The sequence below is a fragment of the Petromyzon marinus genome, chromosome 40 (genome assembly GCF_048934315.1).
Source record: "Petromyzon marinus isolate PM22_M1 ecotype Great Lakes invasive population chromosome 40, UKy_Petmar_22M1.pri1.0, whole genome shotgun sequence".
Taxonomy (NCBI): Eukaryota; Metazoa; Chordata; class Hyperoartia; order Petromyzontiformes; family Petromyzontidae; genus Petromyzon; species Petromyzon marinus.
The window spans coordinates 6515271-6528547 of record NC_133706.1 but is presented as its reverse complement, the minus strand read 5'-3'; the positions used below and the strand labels follow the sequence as shown (position 1 = coordinate 6528547).

Genomic DNA, 13277 nt, shown 5'->3' with positions numbered 1-13277 from the left:
TCCTCCACGTCCGCTGAAGTCCGTCGCACGCTGGTTCTCCGCTCTGAACTGCCTCCTTCGGACTTCACCTCTCAGCCTGGCGACGATGGCGTTACGTCGAATGCGAGCACGCACAGAGTTTGATACGCACAGGTTTAATGTACTAAGGGCATTGTTGTCGTTACACTTGATTGCCCAGGAAAGCCTCACCGAGTCTCGCGACTCTTTGCCAGGAGGACCCTACAAAGTCTACATAGTAGGAGGCCAATGATTTCACGGTATAATCAATACAATTTTAGGGGTTAGGCATTTTAAACACATAGGAACAAAAACAAATACGTAACATTGGCTTTTAAATGTCCAGTCCAGCAGATGTGGTTGCTAAATAAACTTATACAAACATCATGAGCACAAAGTTCACATTTGTACAGCATTCACATAGCTTTGTGCTCTTAAATCCATTGTATGTTAATTCATGTGTGAGCACTTTATGCATAAGGAACAATTCATTATTAATTTTAACCACGTGACAAATTGTATGTATACATTCGTATGCACGTGTACAGAAAACATGAAAAAGTGCTGTCAATTAATAGTTTTTCTTAAAACAAGGGGTGGTGCTACTCTCTGATGGCAGCCTTAAGCCAGCGGTGGAAATTCCACATTCCCATCGCAGCACGTAAATCCACAAGGTGACTGCTGCCGACTTCCACAAAAGTGGAACTCATTTAATCAACGCGAGAGGGTTGATGATGATGATGATGATTTGAGGGTCAACCAGGATTTGAGCATCAGACCCTTCCATTTGGAAGCCAGGTATAGGTACATTTCCGTGTGCATATTATCGGACGATCACGATGGTTGGAACATCTCCACCGCGAGGCTGAGAACCCAATTGCAGAAGTGGCATTTGGAAAAAAAAGGAGCAAGGAAGAGAGAAAGAACCGAGAGAGAACTGAAGAGAAGCTATCAACAACGATTGTAATATCTTGGAACATGGGATGAAGTGGCTCAGCCTGCAGATGCCGGGAAGTTGTGGAGAAGCTGTGTGTGCTGCTCATCACGGGAAGGACTGGGGGGGCGGGGGGGAGGCAAGGGCATACCACAGAACACCTTGCGCACTTGGAAGCACAATAAACATTACATACGCATACAAGGTGGGCAACAGAGGGCAGTGCAGTGGAAATCCATTGTTGCTCTGTAGTCACATGCTCGCACGTTCTGTGCTGCCCACCTTCACCGGATCGACACTGACTGCCGTGATGAAGTATAGTCAAATAGTCCCTGCGACCTGCCAGGCGTAGGGAAGTACAACTGAGGATTTGGGCTACAACACGGGCACAACCATGGCACAATCTTGTAAATGAACTCACAGGGTTTTTAACGTGCGCCTTAAAATAATTTAAATGTTATTTTACCAGCCAAGGCCAACTGAGCTACATATAGCTCTTTTTCCGATGCGACCTGGCCACAAATGATAGGCCAACGAAAGTGGCTTAACACGTGGAAATGTGTAGCATACAACGCATGTTTCTAAATGTGGAGAGAAAAAACCGGGGGACCTGGATACAAATCGACGTCACCACGAGGAGATCATGCAAACTCTAAATATACAGCAGCAGGCGTCGGGGTCGGGATCTAAATCCACGACCTCCTGCATACCAGGCGATGGAGTTAACATCTCGCCACCACGGACAGAGAGCTGTTGTGGTCTAACGGTTGGTGCACCGGCCTTGCAATCCAGATGGGTCCGATTCAGTCTTCTGGCGGCAAAGAAAACAATTATGGTGCCAATTTATTAAAATCACCCCTCCCCCGCCTATGTCCACCCAGCAGTGTAAACGGCCGGACCACAGTTAGTCGATCGGCAATGTGACATGTGGTGGGGTAAAGCGTGGTGCCGATTGTAACACGTCCGGTCAGAGTGTAAGAGGAGACCAAACGCCCTCTAAAGCGAGCCGCAGCGGAGGCCCTTCTGCCGGCAGTGCAGTGAGCGTTTGCAGGGTTGCACCTTTACCCTTTTACCTCTTGAGAGCTTACCACACGTGTTTGCGTGCTAAAGTCACGCGGAAATCACTGGGCGGCCTCACCGCAGGCGAAGGACACAAGTGTCGGTGGGCACTTGTCTGAGAGGGCAGGACACAGTTTGTGGGTGGGGTGTGGACAGCACCGTGCCCGACCACCTTTGTCTTCCCAGCGGTGATGTCCATTACTCCCGTGTACTTGCGCAAACACGCAGGCATGTGCAATACAGACCGCCGGTGCACGTGCTGTTAGCGAGCAACTATGAAGGCCGGCACGGCACATGAGAGGGTGGAATGGCCAACACCACGCCCGGCCACCTTTGTCTCCCTAGTGGTGAAAATTGAGGTTGAGTCGACTTATGGGAGGCCCAAGACCGGTTAAAATAATTGTCACCCGTGTTGACCGCGAGCGGGAATCGAACCCGGGTGGGCGGCATCGTAGCGCCGCGCGCTAACCGCTACACAAAGACACATGCACACACACGCACGCACTGTTCACCACACGCTGCTCGATCATTCGAACGTGGTCACGTCCTCGCGCCGACGGCAGCCAAAGCGGCGCCACTCACTCCGCCGGCAGCCGCGATGCGGGAGCTGACGACGCCGGCTGCGTAGAGCAGGGCACCGTGCACGCTGTACTGCAGCAGCAGCGCCCCCACGCCCTTCCACAGCCCCAAGGCGCCCTCGTCGCGGCGCACCGAGCGCACGCAGTCGGCCAGACCCTCGTGACGCGTGTTGATCGGCAGCAGCAGCAGCTCGGGGGAGTTGGCGTCCGTGTTGTCGATGATCGTGCGAGTGCCCTGCGCGTGGTGGGTTCAGGCAAGTGTGCGGTGTGGCGGCGGGGGGGTGGGGGGGGGGAAGAAACGACGGGCAGGAGAGAGGGGGTGGGTCAGTTGTTGGGTGTGCGTGGGCCTGAGTGGTTTCATCCATGGATGGGTCAGTAGTTGGGTTAGTGAGTGGATAGATGAGTTGGTGAGTGAGTGGGTGAGTGTACAGTGAGGGAAAAAAGTATTTGATCCCCTGTTGATTTTGTACGTTTGCCCACTGACAAACAAATGATCAGTCTATAATTTTAATGGTAGGTTTATTTGAACAGTGAGAGACAGAATAACAGCAAAAAAATCCAGAAAAACACATGTCAAAAATGTTATAAATTGATTTGCATTTTAATGAGGGAAATAAGTATTTGACCCCTCTGCAAAACATGACTTAGTACTTGGTGGCAAAACCCTTGTTGGCAACCACAGAGGTCAGACGTTTCTTGTAGTTGGCCACCAGGTTTGCACACATCTCAGGAGGGATTTTGTCCCACTCCTCTTTGCAGATCTTCTCCAAGTCATTAAGGTTTCGAGGCTGACGTTTGGCAACTCGAACCTTCAGCTCCCTCCACAGATTTTCTATGGGATTAAGGTCTGGATACTGGCTAGGCCACCCCAGGACCTTAAAGTGCTTCTTCCTGAGCCACTCCTTTGTTGCCTTGGCCGTGTGTTTTGGGTCATTGTCATGCTGGAATACCCATCCACGACCCATTTTCAATGCCCTGGCAGAGGGAAGGAGGTTCTCACCAAAGATTTGACGGTACATGGCCCCGTCCATCGTCCCTTTGATGTGGGGATGGTGTTCTTGGGGTAATAGGCAGCATTCCTTCTACTCCAAACACGGCGAGTTGAGTTGATGCCAAAGAGCTCCATTTTGGTCTCATCTGACCACAACACTTTCACCCAGTTGTCCTCCGAATCATTCAGATGTTCATTGGCAAACTTCAGACGGGCATGTATACGTGCTTACTTGAGCAGGGGGACCTTGCGGGCGCTGCAGGATTTCAGCTCTTCACGGCGTAGTGTGTTACCAATTGTTTTCTTGGTGACTATGGTCCCAGCTGCCTTGAGATCATTGACAAGATCCTCCCGTGTAGTTCTGGGCTGATTCCTCACCGTTCTCATGATCATTGCAACTCCACGAGGTGAGATCTTGCATGGAGCCCCAGGCCGAGGGAGATTGACAGTTATTTTGTGTTTCTTCCATTTGTGAATAATCGCACCAACTTTTGTCACCTTCTCACCAAGCTGCTTGGCAATGGTCTTGTAGCCCATTCCAGCCTTCTGTAGGCCTACAATCTTGTCCCTGACATCCTTGGAGAGCTCTTTGGTCTTGGCCATGGTGGAGAGTTTGGAATCTGATTGATTGCTTTTGTGGATGCCAGGTGTCTTTATACCTGTATAAAAGACACCTGGGAGCCAGAAATCTTTCTGATTGAGAGGGGATCAAATACTTATTTCCCTCATTAAAATGCAAATCAATTACAACATTTTTGACATACGTTTTTCTGGATTTTGTTGTTGTTATTCTGTCTCTCACTGTTCAAATAAACCTACCATTAAAATTATAGACTGTTCATTTCCTTGTCAGTGGGCAAAAGTACAAAATCAGCTGGGGATCAAATACATTTTTCCCTCACTGTAATTAGTTGTCTGGTGGGTGAGGGAGTGATTTTGACTTTTGGCGGGTAAGTGATTCAGTCTCGATTTGAAGCTTTCGTGACTGCAGGAATTAATTTATTTCACGTAGATAGGAAAATAAATAACAGATCACCGGTGACCTATTATTTATTTTCCTATCTACGTGACTTTACCGAAAGAACCAAAGAGTAAGTGATTCAGTTTATTGGGTTGGGTGAGTGGATGGGTAAGTGTAATCGGTTGTTGGATGGGCGAGTGGTTTCATTATTGAATGAGCAAGCGGGTGGGCGAGTGGTTCAACCATTCGGCGGACGAACGAACGCTTCAGTTGTGTGCACGGGGCCAAGCAGTTGCGCTAATTTACGCAACACCTCCCCACCCCCAAAATTCAACCGAAGCAGACGTAACCTCGCACTCGAACACGCCGCCACCGCGGGGCGTGCTCTCGCCCGCGACCCGAAATCTCCCGGCCGCGCCAGCGCGTCCCCAACCTGCACGTGCAGCCGGTGCACGGTCGTCTCGAGCGGGAACAGCACGACGTCCGCGACGAGTCCCCCGAAAAACCGCGCCACCAACTCGGGGAGACACGCCTCCAGCGAGCTCTCCTCCACCGCGACCCCCGGCTCCGGCGCCGCCGCACCCTTCCCCCTCCTCCTCCTCCGCCAGGTGGCCTCGATGGCCAGGCCCGCCACCCGCTGCACCAGCGCGGCGATGGCGTGGTGCAGCAGGGCGTGCAGCAGCGTGGGGCCCGCCAGGAGGCGCAGGGGCAGCAGGCGCTTGCTCTGCGGGATGCCGAGCCCCAGCACGCGGCAGACGCCCTCGCGCACGCACTCCAGGATGCCGGGGTTGTCGCGAATTATGTCGCTCTGGAATTGCGTAGGGGGCACGTAGAGAGGAGAGGGGTGGAGAGAGAAGGTGGTGGTGGTGGTGGAGAGAGATGGTGGAGAGAGGTGGTGAGTGTGAAGAGGGTGGGAAAATGTGCAAAGAGAGAGGGTGGCAAGAGGAGAGTGAGACGGTGGAAAGGGTGGTTGAATGCGGAGAGAGCAGAGTGGGTGGAGAGGGTAGAAAGTATACAAAGGGGGACAGGGGGATAGATATGTTGAGTTGAACCGCACACAACGGCAATATTTTGGCGGTGACGTGGATGAGTGGTAGCACATTTTGGGGGGCAGTGTAGACTGCACAGGGCCAAGTCTCCTTCATCTCTCGGGCTAGGTACTCATTTCATGGTGAAATCAACGAGGTGGAAGCCCAGATAACTGGTTCGGCTAGCACTCTTAACTGATGTTAGCGGTGTTTAGGAATTGGAACTCAGATGGCCGGATTGGTAGAGCAGTGCGAACATCACTGCACCACCGCTCACCACAAGCGTACACAACAACGGCCACCTTTCACCACTAAGTGACAGTGATGTTAAAAGATCGCTTGTGCCAGGCTGGGTGCACTTTGGGGCCACGTGAAGTGTTGAAGGGTTGCTGGCAGGAGGTCACAGGGCAGACCTGCGCACAAGAGCCGGCATTCACCACGAAGCGGCGATGACGTCACCACAGCGCTTGTGCCAGGTTAGATGCACTTAGAGATGATCATGTAAAATGTGGAAGGCTCGTTAGGAGGTCTTGGGACAGACCCAAGTATTAAGGATTTACTGAGATGACTGACAGATGCCCCACCTGCACTCCCCACTGTGCCAACCCACATGCAACACAAAGACACACAACAAAGACAAAGATCCCCTGTATATCCTTAAAAGACTGTTGAGGCATGGCACGTGAGGGGGTGAGTGGCCAGCACCATGCTCGGCCACCTTTGGCTCCCTAATTGCGATGTTTACACACCGCACCAGGTAAACATTTGAGGTCGAGTCGACCTAGAGGAGGCCCAGGACTGGTTCAGATAATCGTCACTGGTGTTGACCGTGAGCGGGAATCGAACTTGGGTCGCCTGGTTTGTACCGCGGCGTGCTAACCGCTACACTACCGCCCCACACACACACATCCAACATGCATGCACATATGCACAGACCTGTACTGTGTCAATGAGACTTGCTGAATAGAATGGCATGGTTATCAGGCACACGATCCTGCATAGGAACAAAGAAAGCAGGAATTATTATACTTCCACTAAACACTGCTGTACTGCACATCCATTGAAACCATTTTCTGGTTAACTCATTTGGAAATAGAATTACGTAAGTTGTTAATCATTCTGGCAAATCGCCCGATGATGCTGGATGTAATTACCAGCGAAACGTCACTCAAATTGTAAATGTTGCGGATTTACTCTCCAACACACCGGTGGGCTGAAGTAATAACTAATTGGCGTTTTGTTTACGTGACAAATCGCTTCCTAATTGGCTGTGTCGGGTGGTGGAGGGTTAGGACACATTCGTACTTATGCAATCTTACCCAAAAACCTTTATTATGAATAATATTGGTCACGTAAAGCCTACGTGTTAAACTGTTAATCATCCAGCCGTACGCACTACACATTAGACACCCTTAGGGCTATGAGTTGACCATACGGCAGCATGACAATGGATTATTGAATGCATCTGTGTGGAAATTTGAGTGTTACGCCCCCCCCCACCCTTTGTTTGTGTGGGTTTTCTCCAGGTTCTCTGGTTTTATCCCACATGAAAAACACTCTGTTATAACAAATTGGCCAAAGATAACAAAGCAAGATCCTCCTGCAAGTCTTGAGACACAGCGAGGCTTTGCTGGGTAGTAAATAGCGCAATTTTTAAGTTGCACTTCCCGTGCATTTGCGTGGGATATAACTTTAGTGATTTGAAAGAAATGTGTGTTTCTTGCAAATTCGTTTACCAATGACACTAACTGGCCTATTTACAATTATAACCATAAACATATGCTAACCACAACTACATTATAACCATAACCACATTATAACCGCAACCATAACCACATTATAATAACCATAACCACATTATAACCGCAACCATAACCACATAATAACCATAACCACATTATAATAACAACCATAACCACATTATAACAACCATAACCACATTATAATAACCATAACCACATTATAACAACCATAACCACATAATAACCATAACCACATTATAATAACCATAACCACATTATAACCGCAACCATGAGCACAACCACTGTGTGCGCCATGGAAGCTGGCCTGATTAAATTTGTCCGTGCCAACTTTGGACTGTAGCAATGCAGCCTGAGCACAGGGTGGGGGTGGAAGCGGGCATTGCCTCACAACAAAAAATTGCCCGTTTCAGCAGATTTATTTACAACATGTTTTATATACATATATATGTCATGTACATTCGCATATTTTTTACACAATGTCCTGAGAATCTCCTCGACAAATCATTTTTTATGCATGCTTAATTCTCATGGAATAAGGCATTAAAAAAAAGTCGCCAATCACACCCGATTAGCTGTTGCGGTGTCACATGATGATGCGGCTCACCCCTTCAGGAGCATGTGGCCTCCGAGCTGCTTGAAGTTCCAATTCTGTGAAACCTCCCTTGCAAAAGAGAATTGCATTAAACAATCATTCACACAAACGCTGCCATGACGATTCACCTCATCTACTTAGGGGAAACCTTTGTTAGCAAACACCTATTAAGGTCAATACGGCATGTGGAATTAGTGATATGGTCAGTACTACGCTCACACGCCTAGCCACCTTTGTCTCCCCAGTGCTGATGTTCATGATTGCACTGTGTCAGGTGCTCAATTTTAGGTTGTCAACCAAGGGTAGGGCCCACGCAAAGTGAAGATAAGAATCGTGACGAATATTAATGTGCAACACGGTAGAACAAGTATGTCGTTGGTCTATTTGTACATACTGATTAAGAGTTATCCCCTTGTATGTGTGGCTTTTATCTGGGTACTCAGGATGCTTCTCAAAATGCCAATAATCATGCCAAGCTGGATCCTCTCGACAAAGCATCTTGAGGCTCAGTTGAGGTTTTAGTGGATAAATCAGTTGAGGCTTTGAGTTCAAATCCTGGTCGCATGTCAACTCAGACCATTTTCATCATCATCTTTGGCAGCAGCTGCAGAAGCAGCCACATGTAATACACCATAACTATTGCTGCCAATGCATCATCATCATCCCTCCAGGATAGGGGGTGGGAAATGTTTCCTTACAGAGGACCGAATATGAGGTTCAAAAAAGTTTTGGGACAACAAATTAACACACCTGGGCCACTCCTGTCATTACAAGAGGCTCTTCCACTTACGGAAGTTACCGAGCATGCTAAAGTCACATACGGTGTTGCCAGGTTCAATCTACTCCCCCCTCGTGCCTGATTAGTGCGACTAAGTAGCTTGCAGTGACAGATTAATATTGCATGTGGCCGAAAGATATGCCTCTCCTGCCTTACCTAAAGGAAAAACATCACCCAAAGGGCAATACTTTCCGTAGTGTAATAATAGACATGATTTGGAATTTCTGAATGTACAGAAGCGGAGTTCGATTGATTGATTGATTGCTGTGGATCGATGTTGTTTTCGAGAAGTAGGAATAGGTGCAGTAGTAGCACAGTTGTCAGCACAACAAGCTACGAACCCGGCGAGTCTCAGCTCGATCCTGCCCATGGTAAACAACTGACGAGTGATATCTGATGCAAATCTGGATTATCCATCTTCTCCGGCTTGCACGGACCAGCATGATAAAATATGGTCAAACAGCCCCCAGTACTTATAAGGCAACAGTGGATTTACACAGGGCTGTAAATTAAATAAATCAAAATAATAAAATTGCGACCAATAACATTTTTTTGGATTTCATTCTTCCACTTGGTACAATGTGCGCCGGGTACCTGGGTAGTTGTGTGAACTCTCCAACTATTCCTTCAACACCCAGGCTGATGCCTTGCACTATGAAGGTACTGCCCATGCCTTTCCATAAAGCTCGGATGCCCTGGTTCAGAGAAGGAACAAAAAAAACATCTGTCATGATAATCAAACAAATCATCAAGACCAATGCTATTGACGCCAACACATCTTGCCATTGCTTCCTTCCTTCTGCTGGGTACCGTAGCAGCTGTGAAGTTAACTTCTGAAATACGGTTCCATCTTAAAATCTTATCACCACCGCCGCCATAATCTGAATTTAGCACACCCCTTGTTACATCCAGGACTCTCCATGTAGAGTGTCATCATCACCGCCTTATGACATTAGGTTTTACTCTTGGTCACCAACCTCTGGGTACCACGGCAATGCCGGTCTCAATAACCTGCCCTCCTCCATTCCCACCTCTCACAACATCCTATTCCTTTTCACGTCTACTATGTTTTCCTGACCAATTACATTTGAACCTTCAAGTTGCTTAACCTACACTGCAATGCAATGTATAGCTTCCTTCTAAAAGCTAGAGTATATTTCTAGTTGTTAAAGTCCAGCTCTTTGATGAGTACCATACCAAAGACATCACACCTCTGACCAGTCCTCCTCAATCCTGCATACATCCTACCCAGTGCAACATGTTTAGCCTTATCATATCTACAGTCTAATTGATGCTTTGACTTTTTTACTTTAATTTCCAGTCATTTATTCCTCACCTGTGATCTTGTGAAGGAATACATTATCCTGATGACAGAGAAGGGTGTTAGGTGGTATTTCTTGGCATGGTAATTTATCTGCAAAAAATGTTATAAAATTACATACAATGACAACCAATTTGTTTAAGACTGTCATTCATCTATTGAATGTGCAACCAATGGAAGTGAACAGAGGAATATTACATAAATCACGAAAATAAAGTGTCCATTTAGATTATTATGACCCAGAATGCCAAATAGGGCAGTGAAGAAAAATATGTTGTACTGTACTTCTATACCCCATATTATGTTCCCTGCCATTACCAACAGGTCAAGTATAGTCAAACCTCACCCACGATCTGGACGACATGGGAAGACTTTAATCAACGTTTTATTTGTGTATCAAATGAATGTGGTGGTGGTGGTGTTAACTGTATTTCCATAAACTAAAGTATTAATTTGGAATGTGGAATTTCTTCGACTGGCTCAGAGCCTCTAATGGAGAGAGTGCTGTCATACACTTGTTAGAGCAGAGGGACCTTGTGACTTCATAGTAACGAGAAGTATTTGTTTTGTAAAACTTCACCTGGCATTGTCTCCGGATCACAATGCATGGATGAGCCAACACGTTTTCAATAAAGAGACTGTAAAGACATGGGAAAGTGCAAATTCACAAGCTATTACAATTTGTGAGCATTTTAACATGCGTACAGCAGGGATGTGGAATATGTTCCTTACCAAGGGCCGAATGGGACTTTCAAGAAGTGACTGAGCGTGCTAAAATTAGAAATAGTGATCAAACCAGGTTCTCAAGGGTAGTCAGTTGATGGCCTCCGCCCAGGTAACCAATAAACGCACACATATTATTAATAATACATTTGGTTTAACACTTCCTTTAAATAAATTCCAATTCTAAAAATTACAAATGTCAGTTTGACTGTCATGCCATGAACATGAATTACTTCCCGTGGTTGGGAACGCGAGAAAGTGCTGCCCCTACTGTGTGTACCAGACGTCGCATCGAGGGATGTCAGAGGTAGCTCTATGATATCTATTTTCACGGGGGGGTTCTCAAACACGGTGGGGTTGCACTTCTCTACAAGCGAACCGAAGGGAGACTTTTTTAATCTCACGACACCGATAGCATTATTGGATGACATTACCTCGTCATACCAATGCCAAAGCCAGCAAATCTTTGCAGGTTTTCTGTAAGGAAACAAACAAACAAAAAGGCATCTATAATCAGCCAAGTGACAAAACAAATCTCCACTGACATTACACAGTCATCAGCACGTAAAGCTGCATGGATGAATCAATTAAAATCGATTCTCAAGTTCATGCATAGAATAAAGCATGACAATTGCAGTATTTACAATTTGTGCCAATTACATACACCGTATACGCTATTGTCACGCTACTGTTGTGCATTTGAGCTCATGGGGGAAACTAAAGTATACGAAAACATGAAAAAACACCTGACCGAGATATGGCAGAGAACTGGATTGATGTCCCCCATTCGTTGTAAGGTAATGTCAATGTAATCACATTGCTTCACGGTTCAAGAAACTCTACCTCGGAATCTCCAGATATTTTTGAGGGCCCTGAAAATTGGATGTTTGGCCAGTTCCTTCATGAGAGATGTGTTTGTAATCAAGCACACAGCGCGTTCCACTTGAATTGTATCTTTATAATTGCGTCCTTAATGTGTACAAAATAAGTAATATTTAAAACAACTTTTTTTTTTAAACACGCTTTAATGAAATGTACCGTACTGGTAATGGAAGAACTGCACGACTTCAGGAAGTGACCCCGAAGCTTGCCACAACGTAAGGGGATCGTGGTGATTTACAGGCAACGTCAGTTGAGCGTGGACAATTAGACCCAAGCCGAAACATAACTTATAAAAAATAATGTTTTAAAATGTGTTTTCTTTATTTTTTTGTTTATGATAGAATATAGTATTGTCATCAGTATGACACAAGTATACAGAGTTTGCAGTCGATACCACATTGGGAAGTGGGTTAAAATTTTAGTTACAAGATTTGAGGATACAACAGAGTGAGTTAATAAAAAGCGTGTAAAAAAAATACTTGCTATTGACACCACTGCAACTGTGTCGGTCACGGTTTGTCAATGACACTACGGCGTTAATGCCCCCACCAGGTTAAAAAGGCACCTTTAGGCCATTTACGTGTGCTGTGGCAATAAGCGCCAGAAGCTACGCCGCTCCTACGATTTCTTGGGTGTTGTGTTCATCAGTTGACGCTTGTACAGAGCGAACCGCTTAGCTAATGACAATCGTGATTGCAACGTCAATTAACGATCTAGAGTGAATTAACAAGCAAAGACGACACCGGCATTCAAAGGTCACGCCGAACACCGGCACAACACCAAACCAGGCCACAACCAAAAACAATAACTTTCCCACACGTCTCGTCAGATGTAGAAGAACAATGCTCGTAAACATTTACAAAAGTGTAATCTTTACCTTTGGAAGCTCCTTCCGATGTAAAGCTCTCCCCCTTGTAGGCCGCGAAGGACCCTGGGCTGTGGCCTAGCTGTCCTACCGCAGAAGGCGAGGAGAACCCGGCGAGGCTCCTCGGCCGAACGGGTCCCCTCGCCCGCCTCTCCGCCTGCACCTCTGCTAATATCCTCTGCTGTATGGCGAGGACGTCGTCTTCTCCTCCTCCTCGTCGTACTACTCCCCTTTGCTCTTCCTCCTCCTCCTCGTCGTCGTCTTCATCATCATTTTCATCATAAGTCATTCCCCACCGATCAGACATGGCGAGTGATCATTTAATCTGTGCTGTATTGCAAATAGACGATTCCGATTACTTCGCCGCGTAACAATAGAATCGATTCAACTGCCTTATTTAACGTTGTCCTTCGTTCGATTCTCGATGGACGTCACCCCCGGAGTTCGACTACAGACTCCGCCGAGTGGCTTGCGTTTGTTTATATTGAAACGCGCGAGTCGATGGAGTAATCGGATGTAAAAATCGAATGCAGTTGGATCGATGTGTGCGATCATCGATTGATGGCTCATTGAGCCAACACGTGTCTTTTGCAGTGACAGAGTGCCCAGCATTGAAACGAGTAAAGAAAATGCATAGAAATGAGTGCGTTGCCAAACTGGAGAACAATTCAAAACACACTCAAATGCAACTTTTTAATTCCATCATCATACACTTTAATTGCGATGCTAATGCATCATTTTTGTCCCCTTTCTTACGAACTTCACGTCAATTATCCACTGCGGGATGAAGGATTCCCAATTCCGC

At 46.8% G+C, this 13277-nt stretch overlaps 1 protein-coding gene across 2 annotated transcripts; it reads right to left on the bottom strand.

Annotated features, from left to right (window-relative positions):
* Positions 1 to 118: 118 nt before the first annotated feature.
* SLC25A46 (solute carrier family 25 member 46) lies at positions 119 to 12898 on the bottom strand. Of its 2 annotated transcripts, XM_032968948.2 has the most exons (10): positions 12485 to 12898; positions 11160 to 11202; positions 10583 to 10640; positions 10018 to 10095; positions 9276 to 9376; positions 7916 to 7972; positions 6485 to 6542; positions 4954 to 5328; positions 2573 to 2803; positions 119 to 1051 (listed from the first exon to the last, which is right to left on the bottom strand). In XM_032968948.2, exons 1-10 carry the CDS (start codon positions 12777 to 12779, stop codon positions 1040 to 1042), a joined length of 1308 nt encoding a protein of 435 aa, XP_032824839.1. In that variant the 5' UTR covers positions 12780 to 12898; the 3' UTR covers positions 119 to 1039. The 2 variants fall into 2 exon arrangements, with proteins under 2 accessions (XP_032824839.1, XP_032824838.1); XM_032968947.2 differs by having other exon boundaries at positions 119 to 2803.
* Between the last annotated feature and the right edge of the window lie 379 nt (positions 12899 to 13277).